Source organism: Gymnodraco acuticeps, unplaced genomic scaffold, assembly GCF_902827175.1.
Source record: "Gymnodraco acuticeps unplaced genomic scaffold, fGymAcu1.1, whole genome shotgun sequence".
NCBI classification, from domain to species: Eukaryota; Metazoa; Chordata; class Actinopteri; order Perciformes; family Bathydraconidae; genus Gymnodraco; species Gymnodraco acuticeps.
In genome coordinates, this window is record NW_022992284.1 from 462585 (window position 1) to 483484 (window position 20900).

The following is a 20900-nucleotide window of genomic DNA, read 5'->3' on the forward strand; positions in this document are numbered from 1 at the left end:
GTTCATCCTAACCACATCCTGGTTGAAGTCCACATCAGTGGCCTGCAGCTCAGAGTAAAACAGCTATCCACCTTGCTCTACAATGAAGATTCATAAACACTACAGATGGCAAAATGGAGTTAGGCAAACACCCTTAAAAGTATTTAAGGGTGTTTGCCATTTATTTTGCCCAGCACTGATTGGTCAGTTGATTAGTCTGTAATCAGGAGCAAGTGGAGTGGTCCAACCTTGCCATGCTCTGCTGAAGAGCCTGGCAAGTAGATTGCAGTTTTTAGCCTCTCCTTGACCTTCCTCTTTAAACACCAAGTTTGATTAGGGCAGGTGATGCGGATGCTCTTTGTAGTCTAAAGTCAGAAGAAAATAAATCATACTATATCGTAATAAGCATAGCATGTAAACATGAAGAAGAGGATATTGCAATACATGATCCATACTGGTAGTTTATTTAGTATTTAGTATTTGGAGCATACAGTTTAGGGTATGGATTTAATAAAAAAAAGTCAACAATTTTATGTGCAACTTGTTGGAACAGAAGAGCAAACATTTAAATAATTATTCTACAGGGGACATTCAGACACATTTTTACAATTTGAAAACGGTACGATTAAATGTCCTGATAAGCAGAATATAAATGTCAGTCTTTTAGGAGTTCCTCCATGTAGACAGCATTCATACGATAGGCTGCCATCCAGTTGTGGGCTACACTGTAGTAGCTTTGGTAACCTTGCTTTTGGACAGGAGACATGGAGGCGTAGTAATCATTCCAGGCTCTGTAGCTGGCTCTCCAGTAAGATTCAGCACTCCAATCCCCCTCCTCTTCCTCCTCTTCATTATCCTCATCAACATGTTCCTCTTCATCCCTTTCCCTCTGTTGCTCTCTGCGCATCTTCTCTGAAACCCTTTTTCTCTGTTTCGCATTCTTTTCTGTAACCTTACTGGATTCATTTCTTCCATGTTGCGTTGGAGCCGTCTGCCTGAGATGCCCGCTCGGTCTAACAGTGGGTACAGATTCAGAGTTCTTGGGCTGAGACCAAGCACTTGCATTTGATGCAGGCTGGGGATATGTTTTGGGTGTAGAAATGTATGATGATGATGTAGTGGACCCTGCCTTTTCTTTGGACACAATGGGTGTTGGTCTAGCTTCAGGCTGAGGCTCAGAGATTGCTCTGTGTTCCCCTTCTCTCATCTGATCTGGCTCATCATCTTCCTCAGATTGCGAGCTTGAAGAACTGGGAACTGCCTTTGGAGGTGGAAGATCAGATTTCCACCTTTTTTGTTTGAAACATTGAGCTCCATCATCATTTAGGATGGTAGACTCTCTATGTCCATCACCATCCTCTCCGCCTCTGAAATCCTTGATGACCTCCACTGATCTACCCAACCCTGTGGTGATGAAGCTGTGGAAGTCCAGATCAGCTTCCTCCAGGGTCATAAACCTTGACCTACATTTCTTGAATGAGCTGAGGGGAGGGATCTTCGGCAGAGCATCCTGTTGCTCTTTTCGAGTGGGCACCACCCGAGGAGGAGGTTGTGGGAGAGAGACCTCTGGAGGAGGTGCTCTTCTTGTATTCCCTTCACTGTGGGGTCCCGGTGCTAGATGGGTCTTCTCTGGCTTTCTTTGAATGCTTGAGTGCTCCATAGCTTCATCAGTGACTTGCTTGGTACGCTTCTTCTTCTCTGTCCTGGTGGAGGGCACGGGTAAATGGCCTGGAGTAGAAGCTTCAGTGCAGACATCCCAGTCACATGACTCGTCCATCAAACTAGGCTCAATAGTGGCTAAAAGTGAAGGAGATAGACTTTAATTAGGTTCCACTCAATCACATTCATTGAAAGGTTCTGTTTTAAAAAGGAGAACGTGGAACTCTTCTTAGACATGTGACTTACATGGCAACATAGACAAGGTCAGGGCACACTTTTGAGCGATGGCCATCATCTTGTTCTCCTCCTCACCATGGCAACAGTAGGTCACAGCCAGTCCTTGAGTGCCTACAAACAAAACCATGATGAGAACCCATTTAAATCCTACGAAGGGATAAAGGAGGGCGAGTGATTTCTGTGCCCAAGAACGGCAGGTGTAAAAAAAAGAAAACTGTATTGCCTTCTGTTTCCAAGACAGCACACAGGTTAAGCCAAAATTATGATAAATGCAGATGATGAGGAACCTGGAACTAGGTGGGTCATAGTCTTTATAACTACAGAGACTCAAGCTAATCCTCCAAAATGTTCAGCTGTTATGTTGCTTTGAGTTAGCGATGTCAGTGGATAATCAATTATCAGTTAATTACCATTGATCATTTAACTGATTAAACATATTTCAAAATGAGAAAGTGGCAGATAAGAGACGTGTAGTGTTACTGTCAGGAAACGGTAGATTTGCTGTAGTAGTGGAGATTGAATTATTGGTGTTTAGTGACCTATTAGACTAAAACAAAACGTTGACCTTAGTGTGGCGAAAGCATAAATCTGGAAACTTTTTGCTGAACTGCTTTCATCAAAATGTGAACTATTTTAGTCTCACAAAATCACTTGCCGTGTATTGTAAATACCCATTACTGCTTTAAACTAACACTATTAGAGACTAACCGAAGCGCCCAGCACGTCCAATTCGATGCATATACGTCTCCCAGTCCTGTGGCACGTCCAGATTAATCACCAGGTTAACCTTCTCTGCATCTATACCTCTGGAAGTCTGACAGGAAGGACAGAGAAAACATACAGGATTAAAGAACAGGAGCTTATTGTAAAACTCAAGACTTGTATAACTTAAGATACATGAAGGAAAAAACACAGAAAAAAAAGCAGCAGACGGGACAGGTGTGTCTCACCAGGTCAGTGGAGATGAGCACCCTGCACTGGTACTGCTTCAGTTTGGACATGGCCTCCAGTCTCTGGTCTTGAGTCAGACCACCTGTAAACGCCATCACACAAAGACATATCAAGTTAGATTTTCAGAATTTGTTTTGTCCTCGCTTTTGCAAAAGGTAAAACTAGCCCTTTTTTATAATAAATGCTTAAAGATGGTTTGTAATCAACTTTTCTACATATGAATCAATCAATATCAAAGAGATCTCAACAACATGTCATCACAGAATAATGCCGCTCAAAGTGTGCTCTCACCTGAGATACAAACAGCAGGTAAGCCTTTGGAGGACAGGATGTCTGCCAGGTGTTGAGCCCTGTGGGAGCATTCCACATCATTTCTCAGAAAACACATTTTCAGATCTTATTTTTGAAAATAATATGTAGGTAAAAGAAATATATTCAAAAAAACCTATGTTAAGTGATACTTGGCATGAAAATACCTTGTGTGTAGATTGGAGAACACCAGCGCCTGGTTGAATGGGATTTTACTGAAAAGCTCCAGCAAATGCTGCACCTTTTCCTGGAAAACCATGTGAGGTAAAGGATGGGACTGCACCAGCTTGTAGTACTGCTTCAGGCCTGGCAGGGGGCACACGAGGACAACATGCAAAGGGGAATATAAAGTCAAGCATTGCCTAAAAAGCATAACACATATGGCCTGACTTTGTTACAAGCACATTTTCTGTCCGGAAATAACCCCTTAGAACAGGGGTGGGGAACCTTTTTCCTCTCAAGGGCCATTTCAATGTTTTCAACATCCTCCGAGGGCCGTACAAATTATTGACCTCTGCTTAAAAATACTAAAATCACAGCCCACTCATTTCACCTTTCTTTCATGCTGTGCAAAGAAAAAGCAACCTCTTAATCCAGATATCTTGCCATGACTCACGCATGCACGTTCACGGTTGTGGCATGACCACCCAAACAGAAAGATATGGACACAAGATGTGTGCAAAATGTATTTAGACTCCTATCCATGTGAACATGATTTAAGTGGGGGGGACCTAACCTCCTCTAGGGGGGTCCGGGGGGCATGCTCCCCCGGGAAGATTTGTTTTTAAATGTTGAAGTTAAAAGCATCAATCTGGTGCACTTTGAGAGCAAAATTAGGAGATCTATGGAAACATCTCTCAACACCCATATGAAACAGAACTGTAAGCAGATTTATTTTTCTTTATGGATATTTTACAAATCACTCCCCTTTCAAACTGTATTCTTGTTTATTAATAACAACTTTTTTTTACTCTCATATAGTATTTTATACCTGTTTACTTTATTACAACTGCTAGGGGAAGACCGCTTTTAGATGCGCAGCTCCTCTGTCTTGGAATAGTCTGCAAATTAAATGGAAACTGAACAATCTGGTGCCACTAAATGTTTTTAAAGCTCGGTTGGATGCTAGTCAATCGGAAGCTATTGGTACCTGTTTATGTGGATAGTTATGTAAATGATGCTGTATGATGTCCTTTAGTTGTTCTATTTATGTTTTTATGTTTCATGTGGAACTACTTGAGCAGGTCTCCCTTGAAAAAGAGATCAATGATCTCAATGGGATTTATCTGTATAAATAAAGGTTTGAAATGAAATGAAATCTCTTATTTTTTATAACTATAATGATCATATAAAGATGTGCCTTTACCTCACTGGTTGTAGAAAAAGCTTCTTATATTCGTTAGCATAGCTAGCTAACCAGATGCTAATAACAACAAAGTTATTGACTGTATGATCAGTATGACAGATCGCCACTGGGTTTACAACTAAGACAGCCACGCAAAAACTGCAGCATGTGTACGGCTCCTTATGGGTAGCCTACTGCAATTTTTGGAAGTGCCGGAGCGGAGCTGCGTTCTGGTGCTCCCCGTCAGAACTACACCCCTGTCAGACGAGACATATACCAGTGATGACAAGTTAGGCTCGTGTTGTGTTCAAGGACCCTGACCTTGGCCAGGAAAAACAGGCACTCACTTGTTTAATTATTTTGCAGTCTAGATTTCTTTAATTTTTTTCTTTTTTGCGTGTGTTTATAAATTACCTCGAGGGCCACACCAAATGGTCTCGCGGGCCGTATACGGCCCGGGGGCCGGAGGTTCCCCACCCCTGCCTTAGAGGAACACCTCACATTATAAACAATCCTGTAACTGGTGTTAGGAGAAGCCTCTGTTAGCCAGGACAACAGGTAATTGCTGTCACTTTACAGATAAATGTGCCAACTAAAAACAGCTGCAAGGTCAAGTAATTTGAGATGCTTTAACCCTTTAAATTAAATAACGTTTTTCTAAGCTTTGTTTGGTAATAATGACAGCAGCACAGCTGACACATGTCTTACCTTTAAGGCCCAGATCACTGGGATTGAGTCTGACAAAAGTAGGCTCTCTCATGTAGCGGGTCAGGTGCTGAGCGAGGGATTCTGGGTAGGTGGCAGAGAGTGCGAGCATCTGTTTGTTCACAGGCAGAGAGGAAAAGATCCAGCTGAAGAGACAAGCAGAGGGGGCGGGTGAATTCCAGCGTGTGGGTTTTATGAATGAACATGCGAGTTATGTAATTTATTTTATTTGTTATAAAAAGGTTCCTGTCAGATGTTACTTACTTTATCTGTTCCTGAAAGCTGCCTTCCTCCAGCAGCTTGTCTGCCTCATCCAGAACAAATAGTCTGATGCTGGCGGTGGACAACATTTCCAACTCGATGAGCTGTTTGATTCGACCTGGGTATATAACCAAAAGCAAAGTTTTAAAAAATAACAGCTTCACAGCTACATGTTATGCCCTCTATTTATCCATTGTCCTCTTACCGGGCGAGCCCACAGCTATATGGCACTTCTTCAGATTGGTTTTGTCCTGACTCACAGGCCTGCCCCCGATAAATACATGGCACTCGAGACCTTCCACGGCACAGCCTATAGCCATCACCACTGAGTGAATCTGCACCGCGATCTCACGTGTAGGAGCCAGGACAAGAACCTGCAGGAGGAAGGAAAGGTTGTTTGTGGAGAAAGTTAAATGTCAACAAGCACTTACATCTGATTGCATGCAGATTAACAGACAAGTGTTGGGTAGTTCCCAATCAGTAGACCCTGCAGCTAATAAGATTTCACTAGAATGCAGCCAGTTCACCAACAAGACCAGATGTACCTCCGCTTTATCAATTATTGCCCTTTTTCATTTTACACTTTGAACACTGATCAACTTTAACTCATCAGATTAAGACCCTCAAAACTAAAGGGATTAGTTATCATGACCATCTGTTGTTGGTGAAATTGAGCAGTGTTCATTTTCAAATTAAAAGTGTTATGGGAAGGATACATTTCTCCATATTCTATTGATCTTATGATCTCGAATGAATCCGCTCACCTGAGTCGCAGGATTCTCCAGGACAAGGGAGTCCAGGGCGATGGTGCAGAAGACGCATGTCTTCCCTGTGCCAGATTTGGCCTGTACAATCAAATCTGAAACAATAGATCAGTCTGTAAAATCACAATCACAATGCTGGCATTCACAGTTAAATGTACTTGATTGCATGCAATATTGATGCTTCACTGTCTATAGTGCCCAATCCGCTTGATCATTCCTGTGCTCCCCATCCACAGTTAAACAGTACGACCAATCAGAGGTCTTTTCTCTAAGTGCACTGTGATTAACCGCTAGGGATGCCAGCGATTATTCGTTACACTCTCCATAATCGAATATTATTTTTAAAAATCAATTTTATTTATATATTCTTTTATTATTATTTATGTTTTTTTTTTTTTTTCTGGCTTAGTTTCAACCAAAATATAGACTAATGCTAATAATAGTAATAGTATTAACAATTGTAAATGGCCATTGGTCACACCACCAGTTTGTTTTACTGTAAACTTGGAGGAAGCCTGCGTGCAGAGCAGACTGCTGCTGCAGCACGCTACACACCGCCCCCGCCCCCACCCTCCCTCACACGTGCGACTAAAGATGAACAAAGCGGCAGGTAAAAAGAGTTCCTCCTCGTGGAACAATAGGCTAATTATTGAATGTATTTCAATGCTGCTATTATTAATACAGGCTACATGATGGTGGTTTATTTTTTGTTATTGTCTAAAGTGCCTGCCATTGCCTTTATTTGAAGATGCGCGCACAATTTATTTATTGCAATGCTGCTATTATTAATAATACAGGCTACAGCCTGTATTATTAATAATAGCATTGCAATAAATAAATTGCTATAATAATATTTATTGCAATGCTGCTATTATTAATACAAGCTGTATCAATCAATCAATCAATGTTTATTTATATAGCCCAATATCACAAATGTTACATTTGTCTCAGTGGTCTTCACAGTTTGTACAGAATATCAGTATGACAATACGACACCCTCTGTCCTTAGACCCTCACATCGTACAAGGAAAAACTTCCGAAGAAAACCCACAGTTTAAAGGGAACAATGAGATAAACCTCAGGGAGAGCAACAGAGGAGGGATCCCTCTCCCAGGACGGACAGACGTGCAATAGATGCCGTGTGGAAAATTGAAAAGATAATACATTTGCAACATAGGTAGTCCAAATGTTTGGAAATGCATGTGTGTATAATAGGAAGATGAATCCACGAGGATATCCATCCAGGACCTATAGCCTGTATTTAATAATGGCAGCATTGCAATAAATACATTGTGCGCGCATAGCGCATCTCCAAATAAAGGCAATGGCAGGCACTTTAGAAAATAACAAAAAATAAAACAAAAATCATGTTGATGTTGGTTTATTTGTCGTTTATTTTGTTTGTACTGTTAAACATGTTCCAGTAAAGAAAACATATATATATACATACACATACATATATATATATACACATATACATACATATATACACACATACATATATATATATATACACATATACATACATATATACATACACACATATATATATATATATATATATGTATGTATATATATATGTATGTATATGTATATGTATATGTATATGTATATATATATATATATATATATATATATACGTATATACATATATATATATATATACATATATATCTACATATACATATACATATATATATATAAGATATACATGTATATAGGTATACATATAATGATATACAATAGATACAATATATATACATATATATATATATACACACATAGAGAGACATATTAAATATAGAGATAATATATTACACACACACACACCACAGATATAATATAGAGAGATATAATATATACACACACAGATATATATATATATATATAGAGATATACACACACAGATAGAGAGATAGATATAGACACACACACACATATATATATATACACACAATATTAGAATATAGAGCTAAATCACATACAGAGAGACACATATATATAGACAATAGATATATACATAGAGACAGATACATAGAATATACATATATATATACAGATATGACATATATAGAGATACAGATATATAATACATATAAGATATATAGACTATATATATACACAGATATATAATAGTACAATATATATATATATATATATATACATATATATATACATATATACATATATATATACATATATATATATATATATATATATATATATATCTACACATATATATATATATACATATATACATATATATATACACATATATATATATATACATATATATATATACACATACAGTGGGGCAAAAAAGTATTTAGTCAGCCACCAATTGTGCAAGTTCTCCTACTTAAAAAGATGAGAGAGACCTGTAATTTTCATCCTAGGTACACTTCAACTATGAGAGACAGAATGGGGGGAAAGAATCCAGGAAATCACATTGTAGGATTTGTAATGAATTAATTGGTAAATTCCTCGGTAAAATAAGTATTTGGTCACCTACAAACAAACAAGATTTCTAGCTCTCACAGACCTGTAACTTCTTCTTTAAGAGCCTCCTCTGTCCTCCACTTGGTAACTGTATTAATGGCACCTGTTTGAACTCGTTATCAGTATAAAAGACACCTGTCCACAACCTCAAACAGTCACACTCCACTATGGCCAAGACCAAAGAGCTGTCAAAGGACACCAGAAACAAAATTGTAGACCTGCACCAGGCTGGGAAGACTGAATCTGCAATAGGTACGCAGCTTGGTGTGAAGAAAAACTGTGGGAGCAATTATTAGAAAATGGAAGACATACAAGACCACTGATAATCTCCCTCGATCTGGGGCTCCACGCAAGATCTCACCCCGTGGGGTCAAAATGATCACAAGAACGGTGAGCAAAAATCCCAGAACCACACGGGGGGGCCTAGTCAATGACCTGCAGAGAGCTGGGACCAAAGTAACAAAGGCTACCATCAGTAACACACTACGCCGCCAGGGACTCAAATCCTGCAGTGCCAGACGTGTCCCCCTGCTTAAGCCAGTACATGTCCAGGCCCGTCTGAAGTTTGCTAGAGAGCAGATGATCCAGAAGAGGATTGGGAGAATGTCATATGGTCAGATGAAACCAAAATAGAACTTTTTGGTAAAAACTCAACTAGACGTGTTTGGAGGAGAAAGAATGCTGAGTTGCATCCAAAGAACACCATACCTACTGTGAAACATGGGGGTGGAAACATCATGCTTTGGGGCTGTGTTTCTGCAAAGGGACCAGGACGACTGATCCGTGTAAAGCAGGGGTGGGGAACCTTTTTCCTCTCAAGGGCCATTTCAATTTTTACAACATCCTTCGAGGGCCGTACAAACTATTGAACTCAACGTCTGCTTAAAAAACTAAAATCACAGCCCATTGATTTCACCTTTCTTTCATGCTGTGCAAAGAAAAAGCAACCTCTTAATCCAGATATTTGACCATGACCCGCGCATGACCACCAAAACAGAAATATATGGACACAAGATGTGTGCAAATGTATTTAGTTTCATATCCATGTGGACATGATTTAAGTGGGGGGGGGGGGAATCTAACCTCCTCTAGGGGGGTCCGGGGGCATGCACCACCAGGAAGTTAAAAGCATCAATCTGGTGCACTTTGAGAGTAAAATTAATAGATCTATGGAAACATCTCTAAACACCCAGATGAAACAGAACTGTAAGCAGATTTTTTTCTTTATGGATATTTTACAAATCACTATCCTTTCAAAATGTATCCTTGTTTAATAATAACTTCTTTTACTTTATTCTCTTATTGTTTTATAACTATAATGATCATATAAAGATGTGCCTTTACCTCACTGGTTGGAGAAAAAGCTTCTTATATTCGTTAGCATAGCTAGCTAACCAGATGCTAATAACAACAAAGCTACTGACTGTATGATCGGTATGACAGATGAACAGATCGCCACTGGGCTTACAACTAAGACACAGCCATGCAGAAACTGCGGCATGAAGGCTCCTTATCGGTACTGCAATTTGTGAAGTCCCGGCCCGGAGCGGCGTTCTGGTGCTCTCTTTCAGCACGTGTCAGACGAGACATATACCACGCGATGACATGTTAGGCTCGTGTTGTGTTCAAGGACCCTGACCTTGGCCAGGAAAAACAGGCACTCGCTTGTTTAATTATTCTGCGGTCTAGATTTATTTGATTTTGTATGTGTGTTTATAAAATTACCTCGAGGGCCGTACCAAATGGTCTCGTGGGCCGTATACGGCCCGGAGGCCGGAGGTTCCCCACCCCTGGTGTAAAGGAAAGAATGAATGGGGCCATGTATCGTGAGATTTTGAGTGACATCCTCCTTCCATCAGCAAGGGCATTGAAGATGAAACGTGGCTGGGTCTTTCAGCATGACAATGATCCCAAACACACTGCCCGGGCAACGAAGGAGTGGCTTCGTAAGAAGCATTTCAAGGTCCTGGAGTGGCCTAGCCAGTCTCCAGATCTCATCCCCATAGAAAATCTTTGGAGGGAGTTGAAAGTCTGTGTTGCCCAGCGACAGCCCCAAAACATCACTGCTCTAGAAAAGATCTGCATGGAGGAATGGGCCAAAATACCAGCAAGTGTGTGAAAACCTTGTGAAGACTTACAGAAAACGTTTGACCTCTGTCATTGCCAACAAACGGTATATAACAAAGTATTGAGATGAACTTTTGTTATTGACAAAATACTTATTTTCCACCATCATTTGTAAATAAATTCTTTAAAAATGTGATTTTCTGGATTTTTTTTCTTCTCATTCTGTCTCTCATAGTTGAGGTATACATAGGATGAAAATTACAGGCCTCTCTCGTTTTTTTAAGTGGGAGAACTTGCATAATTGGTGGCTGACTAAATACTTTTTTGCCCCACTGTATATATATATATATATAAAATATATTGTATATATCTTTTTTCACCAAGTTGCAACTAATCTATATCTACTGTTATTTTTCACATTGAACATGTGCTCTTTCATTAAATAAATAAACTAAACGCTTTCATTTGAAGTTGTGAGTTTAGTGTTTTTGACCCTAAGAAACAATGATGCATTAATCAATAACAATAATCCACAGCTCCTCTCTCTCGCTCCATCTTTAGATGGCAGATCCAGTCAGCTGAAGTGTTTCTCTATCCAAACAGACATAAATAAACTATGAAACAGTAAACATGTGGGGCGGCCCACGCAGTTAAATGCACCCACCAAGTCCGCAGCGGCCCAGCGGGATCGCCTTCAGCTGGATCGGGGAGGGTTTCTGGAAGCCTGCGGAGGACAGTCCCTCCAACACGGGCTGAGAGAGCAGCAGGGAGCTGAAGTCTATTCCCTCCGATAAAAGCACATCATCGGTCCGCTTTCGTGTTTCTATGTCGTGCGCTGCTCTCCTCACGGAGGCCGCCATGTTGACTGTAGTTGTTTACCGCCAGTGATCAAACTCAGCAGCTTTAATGCGCTCGAGCTCGGCTTCAGTCTTCATCGCCCTCTGGTGAATGGGAGGAGAATTAACATCCACATTTCTGACCTATGAATAAAACCAGTGGTGTAGTGGGCGTTGGACGCGGGGGTACGCCGTACCCCCACTTATTTGGAGCACAATCTTTTTTTTAATAGTCTAATAAATATAAAATCATTGCCAGTGTTATCAGTTGCAAGTGTGTATTTGTTGTAATAATGACAAAAACATAATACATTTCACAGTAATTATAATACAAAATAAAAACGATTTCCTTAAAGAATTATGATTCATCATCACGCTCATGACCCCGCGGCGAGCTGGGGGTGTGTCCCACTCACTGCCCGCCGATTTTGCGGTAGCTCTTTCCCTCAAGAATGCTAACGAAAAAGCTCTATAATGGCAGGCAAACATTTTTTACTTGACTTCTTTTCTAAAAAGAATATAATTCACAAGAAGAAAAAGGCTAGCAGCAAGTGAAGTTGCTACTAGCACTACATCATCAGAAGAGCCGCCTAAAGACGTGGATAATGCTCGCACTAACGTCAACGTTAGCTGCGCTAGCAACGTTCCGCTAGCTAGCTCAAGCTCACCTTTCCCAGAGGTATGGACGGAGGAGATGTGGCGGAGGAAACAAGAGGAATACCCGTGGAGACTGCAAAGCTGGGAAACTGGGCTGCAAAATTTGTTCATCCAATTCGGATTTATCAGTCTTCAAAACGCAAGGTGTGTGTGTGTGTGTGTGTGTGTGTGTGTGTGTGTGTGTGTGTGTGTGTGTGTGTGTGTGTGTGTGTGTGTGTGTGTGTGTGTGTGTGTGTGTGTGTGTGTGTGTGTGTGTGTGTGTGTGTGTGTGTGTGTGTGTGTGTGTGTGTGTGTGTGTGTGAAAAGCAGCGTTGTCTGCTTATTTGCAATGTAGGCTAGGCCTAATCAGAATCATTTCAAGTCCAGATCATCGTCTGCTTAGTTGCAATACTGTAGTTTATGCAATTTAGGCCTATACATTGTTTATGTAATTTATATGCCAGTGTGGTTTTGAGTCTGTGTGTGTGTTGAGCGCAGCGCCGTCTACTTTTTGCCGTACAGCAACTATAGGACTAAGCATGCCGGTAGTTTATTTGGGCCTGTCTGCCCGTGTTGTGAGTGCACTTCGCGCGTGCGCACTTGTGTGGCATTGTTTGGGATTACCTAATTAAAATAGCGTCCCCCCAGTAAAAAAATCCCCACTACACCACTGAATAAAACCCACGATAAAACCACATAGAGAGAATAAAAGACTTCCTTTGGCTGAACCAAAAAAAGGATAAACCTGGTTTTAAAAATGTACCTTGTCTAACTGTTAAATACAGGATGAAGGACAAGCTGTGTTCACATTAAATCAATAAAGACAAATAGCCCAGCCACTGCGTTATGGGTGGGCCTACTGGGCCAATTCTTTCACACACAGTGACGTCACGTGCTACCCACAATGCAACGCGTGCCATATATAAATACGCCATTTTTCTGGAGGTGCAAATATCCTGGAAGTGCTAATATAAACAGCTAGCATACTTGCCAACCTTGAGAATTCCGAAATCGGGAGCATTTCAAAACCACCGCGGGGGGGGGGAGCTGTATTAGATTAACATTAACATGCTTATTGTAGTTGTAAGTGCAATGTCTTGCAGCCTGTAGCACCATCCTTGATGGAGCATATGTGGGCTGGACCTGTATTTTACAGGAGAGGAGTGAGCAGAGGGTCGTGTTGTCGATTCTTGTTCTGTTTTATGTGACTATCTGCCTCCCCCTCTCAGACTTTCAGTTGCGCACGCTACTAAAGAGACGCGCTACCATGGAAACCAAACAATGGTGTAGCTGTATTAAAGTCCGAGTGGAAACAGTCCTGAGTAAATCTGATTTTGTCAGAAATCGGGAGAAATATGACCCCGGGAGGAAACCGGGAGAGGGCAATGAAATCGGGAGTCTCCCGCGAAAATCGGGAGGGTTGGCAAGTATGAGCCAGGCAGAGCGCACTCGGTTTTTTTTCTGAATTAACGACCGAAGAAATCGCTGCATGTCTTCGGATTACATCTCTGGACTTGAGGGGTGTGCTCTAGGTCGTTACCAGCGTAAACTAGAGCTGTGTGGGTTGTCCGATTGCCCTTACAGACTGCCTGCAGATGTATGGAAAAACGACTCGAAAGTGGCCTTCGTTCGATTTTGGCTGCATCTACGTCTATCTTCTGGAAACACCAGGTGAATACCCCACTTGTCACAATAATATTATCATGCCAATGCATATATGTGGTATTTTAGAGTTGACTAGATATTGATTAAGGCAATAGACTATGATATTCTGCTTGCACCTTGCGTGAAATGGTGGATACCGGAAGTACGGTGTCGCCCTCGGCCCAAAACCCGTATGTGTGTGTGAAAGACTAGATTATATTAGATTTCTTTTTTTAGATTAGATTCAACTACTAGGACGACGACAACTATACATCCTAACCAAGCATAGTAGTAATCGGTCGGAGGGGAATAATGCTGGTGGCCTACACATGTTGAAAATATTTTTGATACATTTTTCTTGAAACTTTAATGCCAAGAAAGCCCCTTTAGATGTAATTGAGTTGAATAGAGAAGCTGAGCCTGAATTGATGGTTATATACCCTGCTATAGTGTTCTTGAGCCAAGCAATCCATCTTAAACACTCCTGGTGTAACACTCTTTTCTAAAGCTTACTCTGACATCATGACCTCTTTAAAAAGGGGCTTAATTCATTGGTAGATTTAAAATAAATAGTTTAAATATTTAGTTATTTTGTCTGAAAAATGTTAATCACCCCAAAATAAGTGCATGTGCAAATCCTGCTGTCACTAAAATGTGCGACATTAACATAATGCTCTTTCTATGCATTTCACAAGCAGGCTTGCATTTAACTCTGATCCTAAAACAGACATTGTGCCACTGAATCCCTGTTTCATTACTCAGGAGCAGCTGTAAACCCAGCAATCATGGAAAGTGCAGTCTTATAGGAAATCAGATTGAATTATTGTCATCTCAATCTGGATCTGCGGATTTGTTTTTTAAAGAATTAGATGGTGTAAAGCCTACCACCTCTCATTGGGCTTATTAAAAGTGTCACATCTTCCTCTTCTCTTCAGCTGCACCAGAGCAGCCACCGCTGCAGCTGAAGAAACATATAAATTGGTAATACTGTTGGAATTATGTTGGATTGTTATATAGTTTTGGTTTAAGCTTTGTGAGACTGCTATTTTTTAACCTGTGGATATTCTGGACTTCATTTGGATTTGTTTTTATCTCAAGAAGGACCAGTGGTCCTCTTCATTGTCACTGATCAAGATGGTGCACATTTCCTTACATGATGGAAACTCTCACAGTTCAGTCAACGAGGAGCTCCTGTCTCGGACTGGCTACACAATACTGGCCGTTATCATGGGTGTGTTTTCCGTGTGTGGGATCTTCCTCAACGTCCTGGTGATTGTGGTGACTGTGAGACACAGACAGCTGAGGCAGCCACTCAGCTACGCCTTAGTAAATCTGGCCATATGTGACCTGGGCTGTGCTGTATTTGGAGGTCTGCCCACCACAGTAACCAGTGCCATGGGATACTTCAGCCTGGGACGCGCAGGCTGTGTTTTAGAGGGCTTTGCTGTCTCCATGTTTGGTGAGTCAATCAAAAGCCAAGCAGTATGCCTACTTTTGTATACGGATACAAAGCATAACCTACAACTTACAAAAAGCCTCAGTAAAAGAACAGAAGATGTATCAACAGATTGTGCAATTGTTAAAGAAGTTACAGGCTCTGCAGGGGCAACACATGTTTTACATATTACATTATAAGATTGTCATAGCTGACACATATCATCATTCGTAGCCTGATGAGGTTGAGCTTATTTTAACAACTTAATAAGCACCTCGGTATTTCAGTCCAATTGTCCCCTCTAAAAGAGCCCTACAAATCTGGATGCTTTGGGAGATGATAAAGGATTCAAACAGAGAAAACAGAGTTCTGTTTTAAAATAATTGAACACTTTCTTGTAAAACATGTTCTACTTTCTGTGTGAAATATTTGATCATTTTCTCTCAAAGTTACTAAGAGACAGACCATGTGACATGAGAGCCACCAAACAATGATTTTTTGCAGGTGTGGAAACTCTGCCTTATCTTTTATTTCATCGTCATATATTGTATAATTAATGTGTTTTATTTAAAAATGTATAAAAAAGTAATGAGTAAATATAGCAGTCATGCTAATATAATAAACATTTCATATTACTATATAACCCTTTGAGTGTATTAAGTGGCATCAAATGTAAACACTCCAAAGTTTAGTACTAAAATAAATGTTCTTACTTCTAAATGTACATATTCATTAATTGGTGTAAAGCTGAGCAGGAATCTGTTCTACGAAAAAGTCATTTTGTTTTCACACATTTCTTTTTTTAGGTATATCAAGTCTGTGTACCATCGCGATAATCTCTGTAGAACGCTACATAGTGGTGTGCTATCCCCAGGGGGCTGTCCTGTTCCAGACAAGGTATACATCACATTCAATATTTCTCTTGGCAGCATCACCCAGATTACAACACTTTGAACACTCCTCCGGCATGTGACACCACATCTATTTTCCTCAGACATGCTGTTTCCGGAGTGGTGCTGTCCTGGCTGTGGTCGTTTTTGTGGAACACTCCACCTCTGTTTGGTTGGGGTAGTTTTGAGCTGGAGGGCGTCAAAACCTCCTGTGCGCCTAACTGGTACAGCCGGGACATCGGGAACATGTCCTACATCATCTTATACTTTATGCTGTGCTTTACTGTGCCCTTCACGGTCATCGTAGTATCTTACTCAAAACTTTTATGGACCCTCCGGCAGGTGAGCTATCTAAATGTTGGGAATATGAGTACACTAAATGACTACTGGTTGCCTGTACCCACATTACAATAAGTTGTTTTGCTTGTATTTGGGTGTCATAGGTGACCAAGCTGCAGATATGTGAGGCTGGCAGCACACATCGTGTGGAGATGCAGGTAGCACGTATGATAGTGGTGATGGTGTTGGCCTTCCTAGTGACCTGGCTGCCATATGCTGGCATGGCCCTCGCTGTCATCATGGACTCCAGTTTATATATTAACCCCATCATCGCTACCATACCAGTTTACTTGGCTAAGAGCAGCACTGTCTACAACCCTATGATATACATTTTCATGAACAGACAGGTTAACCCTCCATCATGCACATTCATATTTGCACACACAAAGGAAAGGGATATATGCATACTATTATTTACCCTTTGCTATGTGTGTGTTTCCAGTTTCGGGGATACGCTGTTTCCACTATCCTGTGTGGAAGGAACCCGTGGGCAACCGAATCACAAGTTACTGAGGATGAGACCACAGTTTCTGCTCTCAACAAGCTCCCAAGAGTCTCACCCAAACAATCTTTGAAATAATAAAAGTGGTCATGAATCCCAAGTGTCGAAGCAATGTAAAAAGGAAGAAGCAATGGAAATGTATTCTTACAATAAATACAACCCCTTTGTCTTAATCTCTGTCATGGCCAATAATGTTCAGGTTTCATTCTTTTTTTAATTTACCACGTTGTGTGAAATTCACAGTGTGTACAAATGTTGAGGTTTTCAAAGATAAAGACTCATAGGAGCCATTAAACGTACAAAGTGATACATTTTGTTTTATTACGAATTAGGTTTGCACTAGTTTATATTTCCTTTGTATGAGTAATGGTTTATATTATAAAATGTGGGATCGCAATTGGTTAGTGTGTATGGGTCATATGGATATGGGCTGCACTCAGGAATTATAATCACCTGTTCACCTGCGTGAGGTGTGTGTGTGGAAAAGAGGGTGCTTCTTGTTGACCACAATTGTTTCGATTTTTTGTTCACATTGTGCTAAATTGATCATCTCATTTTTCACTAAATTACATTTTCACAGCATTTTTTATGTCAGCAATTAATTTGGAAGCGCGTCAGATATATGCAACCAGGCCCGACCTCAGCGACTTTGTTTCCGGAAGTCGCTACATCTACAACCTTGTATGTGTGTACAGCTGAAACAACATACATGGCTTGCTAAAATTAATAATAAGCACAATTTCCTTCTTATAGATGTTGTTTAAAACCTATAGTGCCAGCAAAGACTTAAAGGCCGCATTTAAGTGAGTGACTGAATTACATTTTACACATCTTAGTAAGCATTTGCTTAATTGGTACTGCAAGACTGAGAAGCCGGATTAATAATTCTTTAAATACAGATTTGCAGCAAACTGCCAAAGCCCTGTAAATGTAATTGTAGGTTATGATGTAATCCAACAAAAAAGATGGCAATATATTTTAAAAATATTTATGACAAGGAAAAAAAAGGTAATTACATTATTTTATTTATTAGGTGTACACGTCATCCAGCTTTGGTCTGTGCTCAAACATGGTTCACACCCCTCATACACAGACCATTGTCACCTTTATGGCTTTCATTGATTAAAATAAAAACAAACAGTGTGTTATACTCCTTTGCAACATGATACTTCAGTCCAGCCTTTTGGATCCAGCATGTTAAACAGCAAGAAAAAAAACCCTCAAGTCAAGTCTCACAGTTTGATCATTCACAGTCATTTCTCCTTCGCTAAAATAACACAAATGCAATCACACTCTTCCTATTACCTTGGCTTTTTATTGATTACAGAAATATTGCTATGACTTTCATAAAGGAAAAGCAAAAAAAAAGCCAGAGTGTGAACAGCTGTTTCAAACCTGTACACTTTTATATATATATACAGAGCAAGGGATCAACTATGTACATGCTACATACTGTCACACTCTGGGTTAATAGGTAGTCCTTCTTACAGGCAAAGACATGGGATCAATTCACCCTTTTTGAATCCATTTTCAAAAAAGATGCAGAAATGACCCAAGGTCAGTGCCTGAAGAACAGGCAACTCCAATCTACACTCACAAGCCATCTCGTAGGATACAGTACACGTTGACATTTCAACTGATTGGTGTGTGAAACAGTTGTGTGCTTGAACACCTGGTGCTTGGAGGATTGACTTGGTCCTGTAGTTTGTGGCAGCCTGTAAAGTTATCAGCGGGAAACAACAGTGTGTCTGAGTCCTTCAAGTCCTATTAAACGCTCAAAGATTGAGATCGAGGCAAATTTGTCCTACAAACTATCTGGTCCCAATGCCGGCAGCACATGCCATTGTTGCTGACTACTGTGTTGTCATTGTCTTCGTTTTATTAAAGAGAACAGTCTTCAGACTCAATGAGGAGCCATTACAGTTGAATGTGTGTTTTGATGTAAAAACAATAATCATGTAATGTCATGTCCCATGCACTAAACCGACTGACGGTATTTTCCAGCAGAAGCTATTTCACATACCAACTCAGTGTTTAATACACAAACATGCTCGAAGAAGATGACAAGTATACTACAGACGTGGGTAAGGTAGTCACTGGACAGCAATCATTTGGTGAAATTAACTAAGTATGACACAGACAAATGAAAGGATGAAAATACTCCTTCACATAGTCTGAACCAGCTTTGCAAAAGGGTTTTAGGCCATGTTTGACATTCTCTGCCACACATGGGGAGACATACAAGACCAGCTGCACCTCACAGCATCCACAAAACAACACTAGCGTTAAGTCCTGAGCTCAAGGAATGTGCAACACGTCCCCAGCCAGTCGACACACTGTTCCGGTGGGAACACAGTAAAGACTGAGAACAGCATCCTGGAAGTATCATTGCTTCTGACAAGTAAAAAGTATGATATATACAGATTGAAAAATAAGAAGAGTAAAAATAAATGCAAATAGAGATTAGAGGGAGATGTTTGGGATGATCTAAAGAGGTAAAAGCAGGTGCAAAGAGAACGTTTTAACATCAACACCTGTACATCACACAGCACATCAAGACAACTTCTGAGTCAAGGCAAAAGAGGAAAGGGTGTGTCTAGGAATAAGCAGTTGAGGATTTGTAAACCTCTCTATCCGTAAAGGTTTTCCTTCTTGTCTACTAAGAACAGGAGTGTCTTGCAGCGTAGTGTTCTTTACAGCATGTGAGCAAATGCAATAATTGTCGACGACTGGTTTGTGAGTGTCTTTAGTGTTTTATTTTAGTGTAGTATTGTTGTTGTTTTTTTGGTTTGTTATTTGATTCTTCTTCATTCTAAATCTAGCATGTACTTTACATCCTACTCTGCTTGAGTGATGAGGTAACGTAATGACAGCCACCCTGACTTCTACTGGACAATAAGGTGCTAAAGTTTATCTGTAAACTCCACTTTTCTACAGACTCTTAACTTTCAAGTGAATCATAAGTGTGTGTGTGTCTGTGTGTGTGTGTGTGTGTGTTTATGTGTGTTTATTCAAGAGAGCTAGAGAATGAGAGAAAGAAAGAGATTGTGTATTTCTATGTGTTGTTTTAAAGATTGCGTAATAAAGGGCCAAGAGGTCAGGCGAGGGTTTAGGGTTCAGGTGCAATATTCTGAGTTTGGATTCAGGCCGAGGCGTGTTATGAAAAAAGCAGAGTTCTACAGCTCAGTCTATTTATGTACAACAACAGTCCGAACAAAAAAGAAAAGGAGCACAAGAAAGTTCCTTCTCTTTCTTCGCCTTAGACTTCTTCCTCACGGCTCACTGATGCAGCAAGTTCTGTTCAGAAACCGAGCCAGCCCACTCCTTAAACGCTGCCCTCTTCTGGACAGCAGCGGTAGTAGCAGCAAGGAGAATCTTGTACTCTCCCACTTTTCTAACGGCATTTCCCCGCTTCTCTCATCCTTAAATTTAACTGAGTCTTTATTTATTTTTATTGTCAAGTACAAATTCTTCAGCCTAAATTCTGGGTGGTTTTGTTTCAAGTATGTGTGTGTGTATTTTTTTCAGTGTGTGTGTTTCTGTGGCAGGGTGTGTGTCGCTCCTTCAGTGTGTGTGTGGCAGGGTCAGTGAACGTATGTCTGACAGGACAGCTCCACGTGTCTCTGTCCTCCTCACCTCAGCGCCCCGGCCAGCACTAAAACAACACACTCTGCCTCCTGCTCTTCCCCTGGGCTGAGAGAGAGAGAGAGAAACAGAGAAAGAACGGGGAGCGAGAGAGATATATTAAAATAGGTTCGGATTTCATTTAGACAAAAACAAACACACCACCACACATTTCACTCCATGCCTGCAAAAACACATAATCAAAGATTGTTCTACAT

The 20900-nt window shown here is 40.5% G+C and overlaps 3 protein-coding genes across 13 annotated transcripts in view; 1 reads left to right on the forward strand and 2 right to left on the reverse strand.

Annotated features, from left to right (window-relative positions):
- Nucleotides 1–414: 414 nt before the first annotated feature.
- On the reverse strand, nt 415–11720 carry ddx20 (DEAD (Asp-Glu-Ala-Asp) box polypeptide 20). Its single transcript, XM_034207492.1, has 11 exons — nt 11441–11720; nt 6211–6305; nt 5652–5820; nt 5450–5564; nt 5189–5331; nt 3303–3441; nt 3118–3176; nt 2826–2908; nt 2584–2689; nt 1885–1986; nt 415–1776 (listed from the first exon to the last, which is right to left on the reverse strand). The coding sequence occupies exons 1-11, from the start codon at nt 11634–11636 to the stop codon at nt 635–637; spliced, it is 2349 nt and encodes a 782-aa protein (XP_034063383.1). The 5' UTR covers nt 11637–11720; the 3' UTR covers nt 415–634.
- A 2196-nt stretch (nt 11721–13916) lies between these two features.
- On the forward strand, nt 13917–17236 carry parapinopsina (parapinopsin a). 3 transcript variants are annotated; one of them, XM_034207511.1, is made up of 6 exons: nt 13917–14873; nt 14991–15351; nt 16134–16224; nt 16322–16559; nt 16661–16903; nt 16999–17236. In XM_034207511.1, exons 2-6 carry the CDS (start codon nt 15027–15029, stop codon nt 17134–17136), a joined length of 1035 nt encoding a protein of 344 aa, XP_034063402.1. In that variant the 5' UTR covers nt 13917–14873; nt 14991–15026; the 3' UTR covers nt 17137–17236. The 3 variants fall into 3 exon arrangements, with proteins under 3 accessions (XP_034063402.1, XP_034063400.1, XP_034063401.1); XM_034207509.1 differs by having other exon boundaries at nt 16661–17236; XM_034207510.1 differs by lacking the exon at nt 13917–14873 and having other exon boundaries at nt 14926–15351; nt 16661–17236.
- An 829-nt stretch (nt 17237–18065) lies between these two features.
- The window catches only part of LOC117540721 (cyclin-dependent kinase 17-like), a 43455-nt gene continuing 40620 nt past the window's right edge, over nt 18066–20900 (reverse strand). For all 9 annotated transcript variants that reach the window (XM_034207515.1, XM_034207522.1, XM_034207514.1 and 6 more), the window contains one exon: nt 18066–20751. Coding sequence is in view for 2 of the 9 variants with exons in the window: in XM_034207517.1 (XP_034063408.1) it covers nt 20714–20751 (38 nt within the window). In the remaining 7 variants the exon portion in view is untranslated. The remainder of the gene's footprint in view (nt 20752–20900) is intronic.

What these genes read in the sequence shown, in the direction of transcription:
- ddx20 (XM_034207492.1), bottom strand. Translation starts at nt 11,636, where the DNA reads ATGGCGGCCTCCGTGAGGAGAGCAGCGCACGACATAGAAACACGAAAG. An exon ending in TGGAGAATCCTGCGACTCAG is followed by an intron (nt 5,821 to 6,210) that starts GTGAGCGGATTC and finishes TTCCTCCTGCAG; the next exon opens with GTTCTTGTCCTGGCTCCTAC. An exon ending in ACCTGCTGTTTGTATCTCAG is followed by an intron (nt 2,909 to 3,117) that starts GTGAGAGCACAC and finishes TGGCGTTTACAG; the next exon opens with GTGGTCTGACTCAAGACCAG.
- parapinopsina (XM_034207509.1), top strand. Translation starts at nt 15,027, where the DNA reads ATGGTGCACATTTCCTTACATGATGGAAACTCTCACAGTTCAGTCAAC. An exon ending in GCTGTCCTGTTCCAGACAAG is followed by an intron (nt 16,225 to 16,321) that starts GTATACATCACA and finishes TATTTTCCTCAG; the next exon opens with ACATGCTGTTTCCGGAGTGG. An exon ending in TTTTATGGACCCTCCGGCAG is followed by an intron (nt 16,560 to 16,660) that starts GTGAGCTATCTA and finishes TGGGTGTCATAG; the next exon opens with GTGACCAAGCTGCAGATATG.